The sequence below is a fragment of the Pan paniscus genome, chromosome 13 (assembly GCF_029289425.2).
Source record: "Pan paniscus chromosome 13, NHGRI_mPanPan1-v2.0_pri, whole genome shotgun sequence".
In the NCBI taxonomy this organism is placed as follows: domain Eukaryota; kingdom Metazoa; phylum Chordata; class Mammalia; order Primates; family Hominidae; genus Pan; species Pan paniscus.
The window spans coordinates 31,466,909-31,486,580 of NC_073262.2; the positions used below are offsets into that span (position 1 = coordinate 31,466,909).

Below are 19,672 nucleotides of genomic sequence, written 5' to 3' on the forward strand. Positions count from 1 at the left end.
GCTGTAAGCAGAGACCATGACCTTGGAACAATTATTTTCTCAAAAGGCATTACCAACAATGATGTGAGCAAAGTGCCCAGACTGCCCTCCAGTGCACAAATCCCTGGCCAGGAAATGGCTACGAATCTTCCATGAGTATGATGAGCTTGGCTTAAATCTCATTTCAATGCATTTATATTTCATAAGCACTGCATTTAGACAAACTTAAAATGAGCAAGTCAAAGAAAATACTCACTTAAAGATTTTCTGTGCTCTGGTTTCTGTTCTTTTATATCACTGTCGTAGTGACTTAGCAATTCAGTGCTAGAGGATCTTTGGATTTTGAATAATTCCAGGTTTCTTGATGGACAACTTGAATCCTTTGGCTGGAAACAGCAAATAATTAGACTGAATAATTTTACTAGAAAGAAAGGATTCACCATAGAGTTTTGTGTTCTATTTTGCTGTTTACGGGGAAATTTGAAGTAAGGTAATTATTTGAGGATAGGTCCTCTATGCTAAGCTCAATAATAATAGTTTATATATGTATATGATGGTACTTACTAAATGCTAAGCACTATTCATGCATTAGTTCAATTAATCATTACAACAATTCTATAGAGTAGGTGGTATTATTATTATCCTTATTTTCCTCATTAAGAAAATGAGGCCAAAATAGGCAAGTAATTTGCCTAAGGCCACACAGGTAACAAATGATAGAACTAGAATTCAAACTCTAGCAGTCTGGTTCCAGAGTCCATCCTCAATGGCAACAAACTGTGTGTATGTATGTATGTGCACACACACACCCCTTTAAGGGGAATATACTAATAACAGGAAAAAGTAAATTTGTTATTTTACTTTTTAAAGTGTTAATCCCAAAATGATATAATGAAAGCTTGCAATTAAATATCAAGAAAATCACACAGAAAATCTTTTACTATTGTGTTGTATTCCACATTAAGAATATTTCTTCCTCAAAATTTTGCACATATTAGTGTCATAAAATTAAATGTTTGTTCTAGAGACTCAGCATGGAATGAGTGGTTTTAAATAAGTTCATTCTTAGAAAAGATACTCTGAATGTATGTTTTAGGATAATTTCATGAAGTTCTAGATATGTAATTTTCATAAGAAGAACCATCTAGCTTAGCTGGAAGAATAATAAAAATCAGTACAAAGGGTTATTATTTATTTATTGGTATTATAACAGTGAGTCTTAAATATGTTATTTATTTTCAGAAATATGTAGTATGGACTGCATAAACTGAAAATGAAAAAAAATCAGTAGTTATTAAGTGCTTGTGTGCTTTTTACAGCCTCCAGTAAATGAATGTCTGTTATTTCAGAAGAAAAGAAAGAATGCACTATATTTTTGAAAGAGAGAAATTAAATGACAGTTCTACAAATCCTGTCTGCTGAAAAGGTTTTTAGTAGATTCTATTTAAACTAAAAGAACTTAATCCCTCTCAGTCCATAGGATCTATTTAAATGAGTGTGTGTGTTATATGCCTGAGCAATAAGATTTAAATGACTACATTTTAATTAATAAAGGTAACAGCCAAAACAAATACATACCAATCTGTCAATTGCATTTTTGATAGCGTGGAACCAATCCAATATGATGAAGTCAATATCTGACTGTAGAAGGAACTCATTTCCTGATACTGTTGTGATCTGCAAAAAAAAAAAAAAAAAAAGAAAAAGAAATAGACAGGTAAAGAAACTATGTAAGATAGATCTCTTACATGTAAAAATCCTTTTTTAAAAAACACAGTTTAATAAACTGAAATATTTTCTTGTATTCCAGTAATTGTCTTTCTGGGAACTGGGAGCATTTTGAACCGCTCTCTATAAACTGTTTTTCATGTCATAACAAATACATTATTGTTTTAATAATAGAACGATTAAGTCAGAGTAGGGCTAGAGCTGAATTACTCCAACTTAAGGAGAAACAAGCCAGGAAGTTCAGAGAACTGCAGACAGTACACACTTAAGTCAGAACTCGCAGAAAAATGCACCCGGGTGTGTCAGAATTCATTCTGCACGTTTGCCTCTTTCCTGTCTGTCTTTTTCAAATCTAATAGTATCTCTATATTTGATTTCCTTTTATGGAGAGCTCTAAAACAGTTTATTTACCAAAAACACTAATTGCAGACTTCCAAAAGGTCATTGAAATGAATAACATTTGACTATTTCTACTTTCTTATCAGAGATCTATAGGAAAGTAATAAAAAAACCAATTTCCCCACAAAAGGAGTATATTAAAATAAAAGTTCATTTACATATTTGAACCTCTCTGGGAGAGTATTTATCAAATGAACATTCAGGTTCCTGACTCTCAGACTGCTAAGTAGTTGGCAATGTTTAGCGTGTAACTGTCCATTTTTCATTACAGTGAATCTTTTTCTCCCCAGACTTGTGAGAAAAGGATACGACCCTATAGAAACAGAGCAATACTCTTAGTTTCACACATAACGGGCTACTTAGAGAAAAAATTGATTAGAGTGGGTGTGGACATGCTTTTTGTATTTGGCCATCAATCTGAACTGTGGAGATTTTCCCTTTGTATTATTGACTTTTCCTTGCAACTGGAAGATGAACATTTCCCAACTACTGTCACACAGAGTTCAGGGGTTTAGAGGACTGACATTTCAAAATACTCAATCAGGAGCCAGTCACCTCTTCTCAGCCTTCCTTGCTCTAAACAGGAGGTGAACGCTGAAATGTGGCACAGGTTCAGAAAATCACAAATCACGCTTCAGGCCATCTCTATAATTCTATCATTAAAGTGACAATTACTACCCCAAATGGCTCATTCTGAAGGTTTCAAGGATTCTCATGGCAACATTTAATGACAATGATTTTGGGGTTTTGAAAGAAATCTGTTACATATGTGCATATATATTCATTTGTCATTTGTTTTTAGAAAAACTCTATAGAAATTCAATATTAATCAGTACTGCAAAGTAACCATTCTTGATTGAGATGGGTTCCAATATCAAATGTTGTCTCTATAACTGTGAGAAGAACTGTCTAAAGTGTATACAATTATAAGAAGTGAAAGATTGAAAAATAAAAAGATTTAATTGCCCACACTAGAATTTGACAGATTACTGAGGCCAATCATTCTTTCTCTCTCTTTTTAAAATGAAACTGCATATAAGATTTAGGATGGCTCATAACAGCCTCCTGTTTTATGTATCCAGTAAAAGACAGCTCAGGTGATGTTTGCCTAATTATCTGAACACCATTGCAATGTTCTCTACTCAGATAAAGTTCCAAATATTTACTTTATAGAGTGTTGCCTAAGAAATAGTAATCTAAAAATATAAGGTCATTTCTAACACAAGAAAACTAGTAATGTCCTAGACCTCTACCTTCATCCTAATCTGTAGTGAAATATTTTGATTATGAATGTATTTCTAACATCATAATTTGTTAACATACACAAAGACAAATGAATTAGCCAAAGCACAACGTACAATATAATGTTTCTCTGCCAGTATAAATAAACCATTATTAAAATTATAAAAAGAAACAACATTTAAGAAGTACGAGAAACAAACATAATTAGATTTGCTATATTATGAGGGTTTACAAAAGAGCCAACATAGTTCAGCTTGCAGTCTAGTAAATTCAAACAGTGATAAAATATAAGTACTTTAGCAGTGCATTTGCATTTTTGGTGCATGCTATGCAATGCAAAGGGGATCTTATATTGCTAACACAACCAAAAGCAAAATGTATTTTAAAAGTTCCTTTGTCCAAATATATTACTGCATTAATCATACATAATCAGTGATTTACGAATTCATTTTGAGAAGCTAGATCAGAGAGCTATATGAATGCAATTCATTCAAAACATACTATCAGAGAGATGCAGTTCACATCCTTTCCTCTGTCTTCCCACTAATCTTTCGAGTTACCAGGCAGTCTGGAGAAGTCTGCTACTGCTCTCTACAGTTTAAATGCATCCACTTCTTAATTACAGTCAGTAATTGACTTTGTTCTGCTCTATTCCAGTCACTCACAGGAAAGTAGTTTCAAAATCTTTGACTGGTAAAGCCCATTTAATTCAGGTTCCTCAACGCACTTTTTTATTTTACCTCTTTAGGATTTCTGATAAATGGTTTGCTGAATCATATTTGCACTTTGAACAATCGAATTTCCAACACTCTTGGGGAAAAAAGACATCAGTAAAGAATGTTAGCTCTGACTAAATCTTTTGATTGAACAACTTATGATGACAATCTAAAATGATGTATAACAGACATAAAGGTTTTGATATTAAGCCGTGCTAATGTACTCTTTCTATATGTTTTGCCTCCGTGACAGATGCTGGGGTAAGGGGATGAAGGAAGAACTTATAGAAAACATAACAGGTTTAGATAAGAGCTACTGGTCTCCATCTTGCTTAGAAACCTAATTTAGGCAAATGTTCCTTGAAATCCCTCATCACCACACCAGGTCGTATTTTGAAGGAATATATCAGGGCACCAAAGTAACCTTAATGAAGTGTGCAGTGTCAATAATAAATATCTTTAAGTATCCATCTGGGGAAATTTGTCTTGAACTTTTTCATACTAAGTAAGGGTCCATCTGAATTCTTGCTGGTAAGAAATTTATGCCCAGGAAATTACAGAAGCATGTCCACTGAGCAACATGCAGAGTGGGCACATTCCTTAAGGCTTTTGGGAATTAATTCAACAATAGTTTTCACGTGGGCTTAGAATAGTCTGTGTCCTTGGTACAGTTCCTCTGAATATGGAGGCAGGTAGATGCAAGTCCAGACTTCACTGATGAAGAGCGAAGAAATTTGTGTTTTAGATTTTAATTAAATGGAGTTTTATTATGCGAATTTAAAACATCTTAAAAGAGTTTTAAGAAGTAGTGTTTATGTCGATTTAAGTACTGTCCTTTTAAATATTGTCAATTAAGTAACACTCTCATCAATATTCATTCTGGCAGTAAGATTTTATGCTATTAGATTTTTTAATTTAAATGAGAAATTAATGTGTAGAATGGCATTTATACCATTATAAATTTCCATACTTTTGTTTACTAGAATATAAACAAAACCTTTTTTAGAACTTCTTTTTTCTAAGAATAATACTTTATTGTGTAGAATTTGGGAAAAATAAAGAATCAAAATCATGCATAGCTACACAAAGTAAACATTGTAGGTATTTTAATTTCATTATTGCCAATCTTTTATAAATAATAACCAAACAGAAATAATGATCAATGTTATAGATAGATACACCTCATCAGCAAAACATATTTGATGGTAAAATATTACCAGCTTCCAACTGACTTCAGATGCACATGGGGAGATTACCAAAAATGTAAGAGATAATGAGTGACATGGTGCTACCCTGTTTGAGAGCCTCACCCTTCTGATTGCAGAATAAATCCCACAAATAATTTCATGTACAGAAGAATAGAGAGGATGCGTTCATGACAGAACATCCTACTAATCATTAACAATGACTGATTAAGCATCCATTAAGTACAAGGCACACTGCTAGAAGCTAGGGATACACAGCCCCCACCCTCAAGAACTCACGATCTGTTTGGATAAATAGGACATATGCATATACAGATAAATAACAATAGAAAATGGCTCATACTGAGTCCCAATGTGAGCAGCACACACAATGCTCATGTCAAGATTTCAGAGGAAGGAGTAGTTACTGCAGGCACATTTACATCATGAAAGTATGCATAAACTGGTGGTCATGATATGTTATTCTTTAAACGTTGATTGTATCAGAACTTCAGTATATTAAGGATATGAATACCACCACTTGGTATGCAAAGTGATATCAGCTTTAATGATCTCAAAGCACATAATAAACATTCTCCAAATGCAGCTTTCCTCCACTATCATAAAGTAATTTTGCAAATGAAGAAAATGAAGCAAATGAGGAAAATGAGAATGCCATTCTATCAAATTGGCATCATTTTAAATGATAGAATTAAGAGATTACAAAGATCTTGATTTCTAGTTCACTAGTTCTCAGCAAACAGTTGTATACAGTCAAGGACTGTGTGTTTGAACAGGAAAAGGGCCGTGATAATTTGGTTTCAGTTATGAAATTTGGAATAGCAACTTTAGACAAAGTTGCTTCTTTCCTTGCAGTTAGGCTAAAGATAGCCCGATTTTAAAAGATCATGCAAAATCCTAACTCTGATTTTTCTTTCCAAAAACAAGCACTCTCTTGCTATGAAAAAATATATCTAAGACTGAATTGGGTTATCTACAACTCCTTCAAATCCTAGAAAGGACTAAAGCAATCCTACACTTGAACAAATACCTTTCACATTTTGATTAGAACCTAAGGAGGCATTATTCCATTTTAGTGAAACTGAAATTGTATGCAGGAAATGCATAATAAAATATGCCAAATATCCAAAGAGCCCTAAAACATGTTAAATAATATGGCTACAGTGGTTCTAGAGAGACATAAATAAGAGGAATGGAATTTAATTGCTATTATGTTTACAGAGACTTTGGACTTCATGATATAATTTTTATATTTGAGTTAAATTAAGTAAAAATAAAAAGTTATATCAACATACACTAACTTTATTTGAAGTGAATATGAGTTATTTTTGTGATAGTAATTTTGTCCATATCTGTATTCAGTACTCCCAGCAGAAAATATACACATGATAGGGAGATATCAAGACCTAAAATCGAAGTAATAATGCTTACAAAACCCACACAAATTCACATTTTTTTCATCTTGCATCACTCCACATATAGCTGATCAAATGAAGGTTGTCATGGTTATACTAATAGCTAAATTACGTGGTCTCAAAGGTGTTTATGACCACCAAAGAAATTACACTATCAGGCTGAATGTCTGTCTCAAATTACAGTCTGGTTTGAGTAATTCCTAACATTTCTCTTAACATGTTGAGCAAAGTTAAAATAAAACTAAGGGTAAAATATCAGTTAGATGTAAAAGGTCTTCAATTTGCCTTTCCCAAAATGTTACTTGTTAAAGCGTTTTGTGAGAAAGTATCTGCCTTGTGTTCCCAATGTTGCTAGATGTTAAGTAAATATATGCTGATTACAAAAAAAAAAAAGTTACTTTGGCAACTCTCTTATTAAAATGCATTTGTAATCCCCATCTGTCATGAAAGTTTTGAAAAGTTTGTTTACTTTGGATAGCAGCCTTATCCAGGGTTACCCTAGCAAACAATGATAGCAGTCTTCAAAAGTTGTATGAGGAACAAGCCACTAGGGATCCATTTTTGTTTTAATTGGCACACACAAACACTTTTCTAGTCTGTCAAGAAGATCAAGCTAATATGCATGGAGGGTGTTATATTCTCAGCTTTGGGGAGCAGTAAAGCTCCCTTTATTTAAGTAATTTAAATGATAGACTGCAAAAACTTTGCAAGTCAGAAAAATGTTTTATACTTTCTTAGGGAATATTTGTTTTAAGCAACGGAAAATGTTCTACATATCTAAAGATGTTGAACCTTATGTTATAATTACTCTGTTTCTTCTGACTCCGTGAAATGTTCCTAAATCCATATGCTACTAAATAAGCCAGGCCACCAATGGATCTCAGCATTTCCACAACTCCCCCTATGTTAACAAATGTGCGTTCATTAGTTTCCAGATGCTTATTGGATATGTTTTCAATGTGTTTGGGGTTGATTGATTTGCATGTACATTTATTGGAACCCTCAGTGGTGTCATCATATCAAAATAACCTGCCCATGTAAGCAATTTCTTATTTAATGGAAAGTAAACAATGTCGGGTTATGTACATGACAGACCTCCAGTACATTCCAAAATCTAAGGTTTAAGGCCAACCTTTCAAGAAACAATGCTTTTTAAGTGAAATTGAGCTGTACTTTGACACCCAAATAATTTTGTCCATGCATTCGTACAACAGAGATTTGTTCTGCATAATAAAATTGTCCCTGTAGTGAACATTCACACCCCATATTACTTGCCCACTCTACCTTTCTGTTTAACAAATATCTAAACCCAAAATTTATTTCAAACAAGCAAAAAAAAAAAAAACCCTCATGTTCATTCTTTTTATTGTGTTAAAATATTTTAAGTACTGAGAAACAGTCTTCTCAATATTCATGAAAGAATACTATCCAAGTAATTAGTAGATAGTTTAGCAGTTTCCACAGTTTTGCAGCAGCCACACCAAAACTTTTGCCTGTGGTGCTCATATGAAAAACGACTCAAAAAGAGACTAATCAAAGCAGTTGGTGTATAAAGATATCAACTTAGACTTTTATTGCTCTTAATTTTTAAACTGGGGGGGTGTACTTGTCTGTAGATAAATGAATCATCCTGGGATTTGTCACCAGTCACTCCCTGCCAACCACAGATCACCTTCTTGCCTGAGCTATATTCACTGTGTTCAATTACTCACTTAGTCACAGTCACATGACACTTGGGAATCTGCTGCCCCCATTGTTTTCAAATTGGAATTATTTTTATTATTACTGTCCTTATGTAGGTAATGCTCAATTTTAAAAGTTTTAATAAATTCAAATTAACAAACATAGAATCTCCCTTCCTTCAAGATATACTGACTTCTTGTCTCTTTCTACATACCTTTTTGACCCACGAGGAAACATTATGTATGTTTACAGTTTAATGAAAATATCATGTATATTATTATGAAAATTTTTGTGCCTTTTACTATATATACTACCATCATCTCTCATGAGAATTCAGTCATAATATCCTTTGCTTTCCTCACTGTCTCATCCATGTTTTTCCTTCAAGTCCATACTATATATTGCAGCCAAAGTGATCCCTCTGAAACTTGGATATGATCATCCCATTCTTCTGCTTGATATCATTCTGAGGCTCCCCATAGCTGTTGCAGTGCAGTGCAAACTCTTTAATTTGGCATGCCAGCCCCTGTGTGCTCTGGCACTGACCCACTCTGCACTTCCACTGCTCCACATTTTCCTCTGCATTTCTACAATCCAGCCATACTGATTTTTTTGGTTCCCCAGCTGTCCCATACTTTAGAGCAGGTTGTTCCTGCTGCCTAGACCCCTTTGACATCCTCTGTCATATCATTCAAATCATTTGAGATGTCACCTTTTCAGTAAAGGCTTCTTTGAAATAGGTAGTCCCCCAAGTGCGCTCATAACATCCTGCTTCTCCTTTATCTTAGCACACACTGGTTTATGTTGCAATGCCTTGTTGGTCTTTCTGTTCCCCCCACTATGCTATAATAATCCTGAGGCTAATGACAATTGTCTACATGCATGGCTGAACAACAGACACATAAGGAACACTAAGAAAATAATCAATAGACAAACCTTATCTACTTTATTCATTTTGGTGAATGCATTATATTGCATTGTTTGATATGCCATAATATATTTAACTCATTCTCTATTGTCATAAAATTTTGAAGGCTGCAATACAATTGCATTCTTTCAGGTAATATAAGTAATGTAATACTGACGTCTACTGAAAACACCTCATAAGAGTAGAGTAGGCAAACTATTTTGAAGATTGATAATGGCAGTCTGAAGGCTATATTTTCCCAGCAGTCAGCAAGTCCTAGACATCAGACAATAGGATTAAACTTGGAAGGGCTGGGAAGCACAAGAGTCATATTTCAATGCATATCCCTAAAATAGAACGTTCTTGATTATATTCCAAAGCCACCCAAGTATTTTACAGGGATCATCTATACTAGATCATCTAAGAATCTCACCCTAAATATAGGCTTTGGTAATTGGGAGTTGACAGTATGGGAACTGGAACATAAGTTCAAAATTTTAAAGAGCTAATACTTAGGTTAATGGGTCAAGTCTTTGGAGAACCTCAGTGATGCAAAGATGCTCATTGCTGTCCATCAGCATTGTAGCAATTTTACGAGAACACTCTTAATATTAATAAATAAGCAAACTGTGGGAGGAGGTAGTAGTTATGTTGTTAATTTTATTTAGAAGTATTAGCTAACTTTATGATACAGTGACTTAAGCAGAAGTAGGTATTGTTGCCACTAGTCTCCTATTAATAAATACTGAGAGTGTACAACAAGAATAAAAGATGTTACAGTATGTATCTTTATGCTATTGTAACATATTTGGCCATGATTATGAGTGTTTATAAAACATTCAAGAATTGTTCCATGTCTACTTACATTAATGAGAACACCTGTTAGCTTTAGTGCTGTACAGACTTATTTGCATTAGATTCAGGTTTTCACATACTTTACCTCACTTTTTGAAACAATTAGATGCTTATAGAGAAATATAGCTAAGTAAAAAACAGCAACTTGAATGCCTTCCGGCTCAAGACAATTCAACTCCAGGTTTCAGTGAAAAACAAAAATCTGCTCAATTACAATACTGCCACTTAGAAGTGAATGTAGGTGTATTTCCTAATTTTACATTCAGAGAACAGAACATACATATGAAAATCTGTGCTTTAATCTTCAAGTTAAATTATAGCCAAATGAGGCAGTTTCCAGACAAGGATGCCAACAAATAAGGAATGGTGATGCCACCACAACATTGATTCTCTGTGATCTTGGGGACTCGCTACCCAAAGTTGGTCTCTTTACTGATTTCCAGAAGCTGGATGACTCCAGCTGGTCTTCTGACTGAGTGAGGAAATCTGCAGATGCTTGCCCACCTGTGTTGTTTCCGACACTTTGCCAAAGAGACCTTTCTATGTGATGACAGAGCTGAAAGGAGCAAAGCAGCTGAGGACTCTCTCTGAGTCAGTCATTTCTGGGCTACGGTTCGCAGCATAGCCAGAACATACCAACCTAGGAAATGCACCGCAGTTCCCTTACAGAAGCCCATGACTCTGACTTACTCATTACTCACAACTTCTGTAGGTCTCACTCTATTGACACATCTGTCTGCTACTTCTCTTAGGATGCTAAAGCTTCTGGGATTTAAATATTTTCAGTTATTGAAAAAGGGAACACTTGAGCAAATCTATGGATTCACAACCTCTATTATCATCATTATATTTAAGAGGTGCAATATTTACATAAAAATAACTCAGGTGGTGATAAAGTCTAAAGATAAATGAGTATTTGTGATCAGAAGTGTGATTTATAACTATTTTCTCAGACATAAACAGTGCACCTCTGTACTACACTAGTAAACACAGATTAGCCCAGGCACACACACACATGAACTATTCCCACATGATTCCTGATACTCTGTCCTGGGAAATAACAGAACTGGGAATGACCCTTGCAGAGTGTGTGGCTCACAAGAAAGAATGGTATCTATTTCCTTCTCTGCTGTCAAGTTATATACTTTGGGCAGAGGAACAAATATTAGGTGGAGATTTGGAAATTAACCAGTGAATTCTTTTTTATAGAATCCAAACTGCATAATTCAAGAAGTAAGTGTAATACTACAAACTTACTTTTGGTGTCTCATAATTTTGAAATTGTGTTTAACCAAGAGCTTGACAATCTAGATTTTGCTCTCCATGAAAGAGCATGATCATTCATTAGGAATGATAGACTAGCTATCTATGTAATTAAGATGTTCATGAATGAGTAGTAATGCTTCTTTTTCCATGAATGAGAGGCTTAAATAAATTGAAAATGTTGAAAATTTTCTTCTGAGAATGTGGAAAAATTGTAATTCTGCTGTTTGGAGAACATTCCTAACTGTTTACTCAAAAGGGTTATCTTTAAACCAAACATGAAAAAGCATCTGACATTTCTAAAACTATAGTTAGTGGTTTACAAAACATATAGTACACATGTACATGTAATATGTTCATATATATATCTATATGATATATAGGTATATCACATATAGTGACATATGATGTAGTGATATGTATCGCATATGTACATACATACTATAAAGTTATATATAATATGTAATATAGTACATGTGTACATGTGTTCTATTTCTCTCTATATATAAAGAGAGCACAACAGAAAAATAGAGATAATTTAATGGTATTTTTATTAAAATAAACCACCTGTGACTCTATAATAGACAATGACATCTGTCAATTGAGCAACAGGCCACCCACCTAATAAGGAGACATCTGGAATGACATATCACTCCATGCCAAATGTGTGCAAAAATATCTTAACACTCCTTACTCCCCAAAACAAAATGACATTTGTATTGAAATGTTACCACTTAAAGATGCTAGACTTTTAAAAAATGTATTGGTAGCACTATCAGTAGGGTGACTATATAATTTATTGTTGAAACTATGATAATGCTGAAGGCAAAAGGCACTGTTAATAACACACCAGGACAATTGGTATAAACCAGGCCTATTTTGTGTCTCTGGGACATATGGATCACTAGCCAACACACACAACACTGAGAGTCATTTAATAACCATTTAGGTGCCTAGTGAATACCTGTCATTGGTCCAATTCTAAGAACTGTGAGGTATACAAAAAGTTAGCAGTGACCCTTCCTCTTAAGAAGCTTCTCATCTAGTGTGAGAAAAGACCAGCATGTGAAAACATTAGAAACAACAATTACATAATGATTCAAGATGGGACACATAATGGTTTTCAATGAAAGAAATCAAATTTTCCTTGAGGGTATAATGGAGGACTCAGGGATGAATGTTGGAGAAGGATCCTAAAAGGATGGATGAGATTTAGTAGAAGAAAAGGCAGGGTAAGAGGACAACACAGGTGAAAGGAAAAACTTGTACAAAGATTCAAGGAAGGAAAGTATACAGCATCTCTAAAGGACATGAAGAAGCTGTCCCTACGCCCTCTCTGTGGAATCTTTTCCCTTCACTCATCCCTTAAATGGTGGTGTTACCAAACATTTTCCTGTAAGACATGATTCTTCTCCCTTACAGACACGCTCCAGAATTATATTACCATTTCTCATTTTTTTAAAAAAATTAGATTTGTAAAACTAATAGATCCCTAATGTGTAACTCTATTACAGTTCAGACCAATGTGACTTCTGGTCTGACCTCCTTAATGACAGATGGTATAGTTACAATCCATTCTTTACATCCACTCATCAGTAAACTCCTAAGTTGACTGACATCAACTTTGTCCTTGGAGATCTTTGTAAGTCTGATTCTCACATTCACTAGGACCTAAAAGAATCAGACCCTGGAGATAGGGCCTAGTAGTCTGTCTGTTTACAGAGCTCCACCAGTGATTTGAAAATTATGCTGTATTGGAGTCTGCTGCTCTAGACCATAGAAAGATGATCTACCTAAATCCATATCTGTCACATGCCACTTAAAAGCCACTGAATGGATTCCTTTTATCCCAAGGATAAAACCTCAATTATTTAATGTATGTTGCAAAACATTTCATAATTTCTCTGTCTCTAACCTTTTCAATTCCTCTACTTATTAACTGCATAACTTTGAACAATTTATTTAAAATTTTTGTGTTTCTATATTCTCACCTATAACCTGAGAAAAACAATAATACCTACCTCATAGGACCATTATAAGGGCTATATAAAATACAATCCAGGAGAAGAACTTAACATAATACCTGGGACATACTTAGCACTTAAAATATTATGTTATTATTTGATTTCACTTATTGACTGATTCATTGATTGTCTCCTGGACTTTGCAAACTCCACCTCTTCATTCAGGAAACTACTCAGACACTGCCTATTCCGGAAAGTCCTTTATAACATCTAGAGGTCAAAAAAGAGGTATCCCTCCAGCAGTTTGTACTAACTTCATAATGGTGTGCATCTCGCTATTGTACACATCCAGTGTCTTGACCTTTCTACACATTAAGCTCCCTGACCACAAAACCACATGTCCCTGCATTCAGCCAAGTATCTGGAATAGCACCAGCTCTCAATAAAGGGGTATAGAATGAATGATAGCTCAATTGGCTTAGGGTAATACTAAAGGGTTTTGGTATCCACATAACGAAAGGCCTTGAAATGTAGAAAACAGATTTTATTTGGTATACTAGTAAAGAGGAAAGCAATGATTAGTCACTGAGAACCTGTATTAGCGAGCTATTCCACAGTGTCACAGTGGGGAAGACATCCTCTTAAAGCTGGCTCTATATTGCAACTTCCATAACTGTCAACATACCACTGCCTTCTAAGGTTGTACCAATGCATCTATCTGAAAAGATGATACACCATCTTGGTAAGAAGAATGCCTCTTCCATGGGCCCCTGGGTTTTCTCCAGCTCTTTCTGGTTCCTGATCTTTTCCTCTTTTACACAACTCAACAGATGCTTCTCTGCTTTCAATGTTAGATGCTCCACCTTGAGATGCTTGGTATTTGAATAAAGACCTTTGCTATAACCCAAAGTGACTTGATGTGATCTCAGGCCTTGAGAGTTGAGAATGCACCCTGTCTTGGATATCCTGTCTTTGCCAAAGCTCATTTCTGTAGCTGTATCCTCTTCTTGCTTCTGGCTTGTGGTTCCCTATTCTGGTGGTTTATCTCACATACCAGACTCTCTTGGCTGGTAGTGTCCTTTTGCCAGGCCCCCTTTTAGGAACTGAGGCTCTGCAGAGCATCTCCCTGATCCTCATAGCACCTCACTGAATTCTTTAAATCCACCTTCCATCTGCCTCACCCATCTGAATTGTTACACATGTAATCAAGAAATAATCCATACTTGCGTTCAAGGCACCATAGTTATAAGAATATCTGAAAATGAGTCATGTCAGTGTATTCAGCAATCATCCAATGGTCTTTAAAATATCCTTGTTATTTCTGGTTGGAACTCACACCCTAACAGCCTGAACTGAATTTTGTTATCTTACTTTTTGGGTTCTGTATTCTGTCCAGAAGACACACTTCCTTCCAATATTATCAGCTCAAACTTTTCCATAGTAGTTGTCCCAACTATAGTTTTTTGCCTGCTTCATCAAGATGGTTCCATTGCCATTAACATGCTTTTTCATGATCTCAAGCAATAATCCCAATCCCTGAATAAATGATATCTAAAGATCATCAGTACAGTAAGTTTCTCCCTCAATTTCTGAGGCTTACTATCAACTATTGTGCCATTTATCATTCTCTAGTATCCTGGGGCGTAGGACATTAAGGAGGACATTTTTCTATCATGAGAACCAGTATTGGGTTTGTAATCTGCTACCCTTGAGGCTCACAGCATTGGATTCATATTTCACTGAGTTTCATCCACAACATTTTCTTTAAAAGTTTGTGGCTTAATTAGATGAGACTTATATGCAGCTTTTTAATTTACCTGAATGCAGGTGGAGGAGGCACTAAGGGAAGAACGTATTCCAAATTTAAAGCAGCCACTGTCCTGGAGGTATAATCTGGTGATGGCTTCAAACATTTTTGTTCATGAAACACGTTAAGAAGTAATCATTGCCAATCAGTACCTCTTTCTTGCTCTCTCTCCCCGCTTTCTCTTTCTCTCACACTCTCTCTCTTTCTGTCATCTAGGTATCTTTCTACACATAAATTCATCTATTATTCAATGTATAATAATGAAACACACACATATATATACACCATGTGCATATATTCACTTATATATGTATATATATCATATAATTGAAACAAAAGTTTTATTGAATAATACCTCCCTTTACTATATGTGATGTAATATATCTTCTATCCTGGTTTCTTTTTTTCTTTAATTGATTTCATTTAAAAATGCCAGTCCCAACTCACTAAATTGATTCTGTGACCCACTAAAGGATCACAGAATTTGCAATTTGAAAAACTCTGGCCTAGGGAGTAATGAAGATGTGATCTTCATGCCCTGTTCCTTGATGTGCTCTCTTTCTCTTTTCCTCCCTCTTTCTCTCCCAGTCCCTTTGTCCCTCCTTCCTTTCCCCTTCTTTTCTTTTCCCACCCTGCACTCTCCCTGCCTCTCTGTTTATAAGATGCTTCAAAATATCTTCATATGTAATTTAACAGTTGGATATTTAAACCTAGGAAAAACTTCCAGCATATTTGTCACGTTTGTGACTATTAGGCCTGGGTGATCAATAACCCTGTGTGGGTGATTCTGCACTAAGTCATTTCCTGCTATTTGAAAGCAGAATTATCATGTGGTTCTTCAGAATTTGGCTTAGACCCTAGGTTTTCTAAATATACCTTAAAGCAAGAGTTCCTTTATAAAAGAAGAAACAAAGATGGGGCAATGTGCTGTTTGGAATACATCTGAGATACCTCACCATGATCTGGAGAGGGAAAAACCAAAGAAATTAAAAGCCTGGCAAACTATCAGAGACAGAGATGGCAGCTATTTGTTTTCAAGTCCCTTGTATTGAAACAATGAGTGCACTCCACGTTGCATCCTGCAGCACCATGATACAAGATCTGGGAGTAGTTACTAGCATGTGTCTGTGTGACGGGAGCGAAAGCTAAACATTTTAATAGTGTTATGGCCTCTCCTTCTTAAATTCCCATTAATGCAAATATAGCACATGTGGTTTAAGTCCCAAGAGCCTTGTAGGACACAAATCACAGATGTGGAATAAACATTATCAGAGAATAAGACTCCATGGTCTTCTTGCCATCAACACATGCCCTTATGCTCCCATGACATCAGGCAGATACCTGATAGGATATCTTAAGCAAAATCACAAAAAGTCAGGGTCATCGAAGGGCCCAGGATGGCGAGATTCTAAGCGGACTCCAAAGACTTCTTGATAAATTACGGCAGAGGCTTCAGCTACATCAAGGCTTTCAGAGAACACTTACCACTATGATAATTAAATATAGTAAAAATTACTCATCCTTCCTGCACCAAAATTACCAGAGACTTATGCTATGTGAGGAGTAGAGTGTTTTTGTAATGTAACCCAGATGATGTGATGGCACAAGGCCTATAAAACAGAGCTGGTGTACTTCAGATACACAATACAATTCCCCCAGCTATCTCAATTCTTCTGTGCTGCCTTCAAGACTACAATTCAAGGTGCTTGCTGCTCTAAGATTGCTCTCTTTTCTTTTTCCATCTTCTGTTCATCCCTTTCTTTCCCCATGTCATTCTTTTCCAAAATTTGCAGGCTCAAAAAAATGAGTAAATTGAGTCTCCTCCACCTAGCCCATTATCATTGCTGTGTTCTAAAACTGCCACTACATTTGAGAAACTTGGGTAAATGCCTGTGTATTGGTGAACTGCATTTCCCCACATTGTCCGTAAGTGAGACTTCAGTATCCGTATCCCGACCTGACCTTAAAACTTATATCGGCAGTACTGTCAATTGCCATGTAGTGTGATTCTGGGAGCCTTAAGAAGCCTCTTTGGATGACAAACTAATTCCCTAAACCTGCCGTCTAAGGTCTGGAATTTTAATTAAGTTATTCCTTTAGATGAAGCCTTTAAAACAATTAAGTGAAAGGATGATATTTTTCTATACGTTTTCAATGATATTGCTGTTTTGTTTAGATATTGCTGTTACTTTTCTTAGGAAAATATATTAAAGCAAATTATTTCTGAATATAAATGCATACTCGAAGACTTAAAATATGCAAAACCAGAAATGTATAAAAACTAAAAACACTTCTAATCATAGTACTCAAAATATCCCTCTTAGTATTTAATGTATTTTCCTTCGGACTCTTTAATACATATGTTATGTTTATATACATATATATGTGTTTGTATATATATATAGGTCATACATAGGTCAAATTAAATATACAATATTGTATCTTATTATATTTTTTTAACATATCATGAAGGCTTTTCCATGGCATTATTCTTTGAAAGCATCTGTTTAATGACTTCCTAACATTTTGTTATAGAGATTTACTTTAATAAATTGAAGCGTCTTCCTATTTTTCCACAATTTAGTTGTTTCCACATTTTGTCATGATAAATAAACCCACGCTGCATAAGCATGACTTTTTGTTAAGATTTCTGATTTGTTTTTCTTAGAAGAGATTGTTAGAAATAGAATTACTAGGTCAAATAAAAGAATTTTGAAAGGCTGCTGAAATGCATTACTAATCATTTTCTAGAAAGTTTGTTCCAAGTTGTATTATCTCACCAAAATTTAAAGCATAAGCCCATTTCAATTCATATTTTCTCTGAAGTAACACATTATATACTTTGTGAATTTTATAAGAAACTCCTTTTTTCTTAGGCTTGCATTTCTTTTATAATTAGGCATTTGTGGGTTTTTTTTTCTTAGAATTTCTTACTAATGTGCTTACACATTTTTAAGTTTTAGTATTTTTAAGATTAGAATGCAGTTTTAAGGAAGTTTATTAAATTTTGGTGACAATTACCACATAAATTTTCCCCAATTTATTTTGAATGGCACTTTTAATGAAATTATTGTTGTTTCTTGGTATTCAAAGGAACTTGATTCCAGGGCTGCTGTGAATACCACAATTTGCACATACTTGAGTCCCACCATTAGCCCAAAGCAAATCTTCGATACAAGAAGTCAGCCATCAATATCAGGTGTTTCATATTCTGTGAATACTGCTCTTTCCCTCTGCACTCTTGGTTGCAGATGTGGAAACATCAGATACAGAGAGACCCCTGTATTTATTGGGAAAAAAACCCCTCTCATATTAATGGGCCCCTGCAATTCAAATCCATATTGTTCATGGGTCAACCTTATTTATATATAAATGTGTTATTTTTAATTTTTCCATTGTAAGCTTTAGGTATTACTCCTTTGTAATTTTTCCAATTTATATTTTAATTCTTAGAAATCATTTGAAGGACCCTAAATCTTTTATGTGAACTTTAAATATTTCTTCTCTTCCCCCAGAAGATCCTATTGGGAATTTGATAAGATTGTATATTATATCTATATTAATTTGGGACGAACAAAAAATTTAAAACTAGTAAGACTTCCACCTCAGAAAAGAAAGTATGTCTCACTATTGCAAGGTTTTATTTATATCTCTTAGTAAACTTTGACCGTTTTATTTGAATATTTACACTTAGCCTTAGGTATTTGAAATGGAATTTTGAGAGAGGCCTGGAGAAGAACTTGAGGACAATAGGTGTCTCAGCAAAAGAGAAACTACAACTCCAAGAAAGGAAAGGCTCAGCACAAGTAGATGGGGAGAATTTTTCTATCACATCATTTACCACGGGGCAGTCCTGATGACTCCAGTGAGGCCACTATCCCTTTATCCTCTTCCTGTTGTTGGGCCTGTAGCATGTGTTTCTCACAGGACACAGTCTCTGCAATTGACTCTAAACTAACAGGTGCTACTAGGGTACTAATCCAAAGCCATGCAAATTTTCTGACAATAAAAAATAGTATTATTGTACCCAAAATATACTATTCCTATTGGTTTGAGTTTCTTGTTCTACAGATGATGGCAAGTGAAACCCTACTCCATCAGCAGTTGCAGAAACTTTCATCCAATTGTGGATCCAGGTTTTTACCTTTATCCAAAAATTGGTTTCTCAAGTTACTATAAACTCTTCATAAACAACCTTTTTAGTAGTCATGTAATATTATGACATTTGGATATATCATATGGCATTCTCAATTTTTGGACTATGGCTTAAATTTCTTTTATATCTTTATAATGTCTAACAAAATGAAAGCCTCTAACTTTGAGTGCAGAAGCAGAACATAAAAGTAGCAGAACAGCAAGAGACAGTATCGCTCAAGGTGAAACATATGGGCTTGGCAGATACCACTTTGGTCATATCTGTGCCCGTCATTCACAAGCTCAGTCCTGCACAAGTCATTTCACTATCTGGTGCTTCTGTCTCACCTGTAGAGATTAAAAAGTGTAGCCGCT

The 19,672-nt window shown here is 35.0% G+C and overlaps 1 protein-coding gene and 1 long non-coding RNA gene across 2 annotated transcripts in view; one reads left to right on the plus strand and one right to left on the minus strand.

Annotated features, from left to right (window-relative positions):
* The window catches only part of ARHGAP15 (Rho GTPase activating protein 15), a 639,510-nt gene that overhangs the window by 332,002 nt on the left and 287,836 nt on the right, over positions 1-19,672 (minus strand). Inside the window, exons 7-8 of the mRNA XM_003822828.5 lie at positions 1,558-1,656; positions 236-365 (exon numbers count right to left, since the gene is read on the minus strand). Coding sequence (XP_003822876.1) covers positions 236-365; positions 1,558-1,656 — 229 coding nt within the window. The remainder of the gene's footprint in view (positions 1-235; positions 366-1,557; positions 1,657-19,672) is intronic.
* Positions 1-19,672, plus strand: part of LOC117979348 (uncharacterized) — a 277,618-nt gene that overhangs the window by 135,047 nt on the left and 122,899 nt on the right. The gene's annotated exons all lie outside the window — the stretch shown is intronic.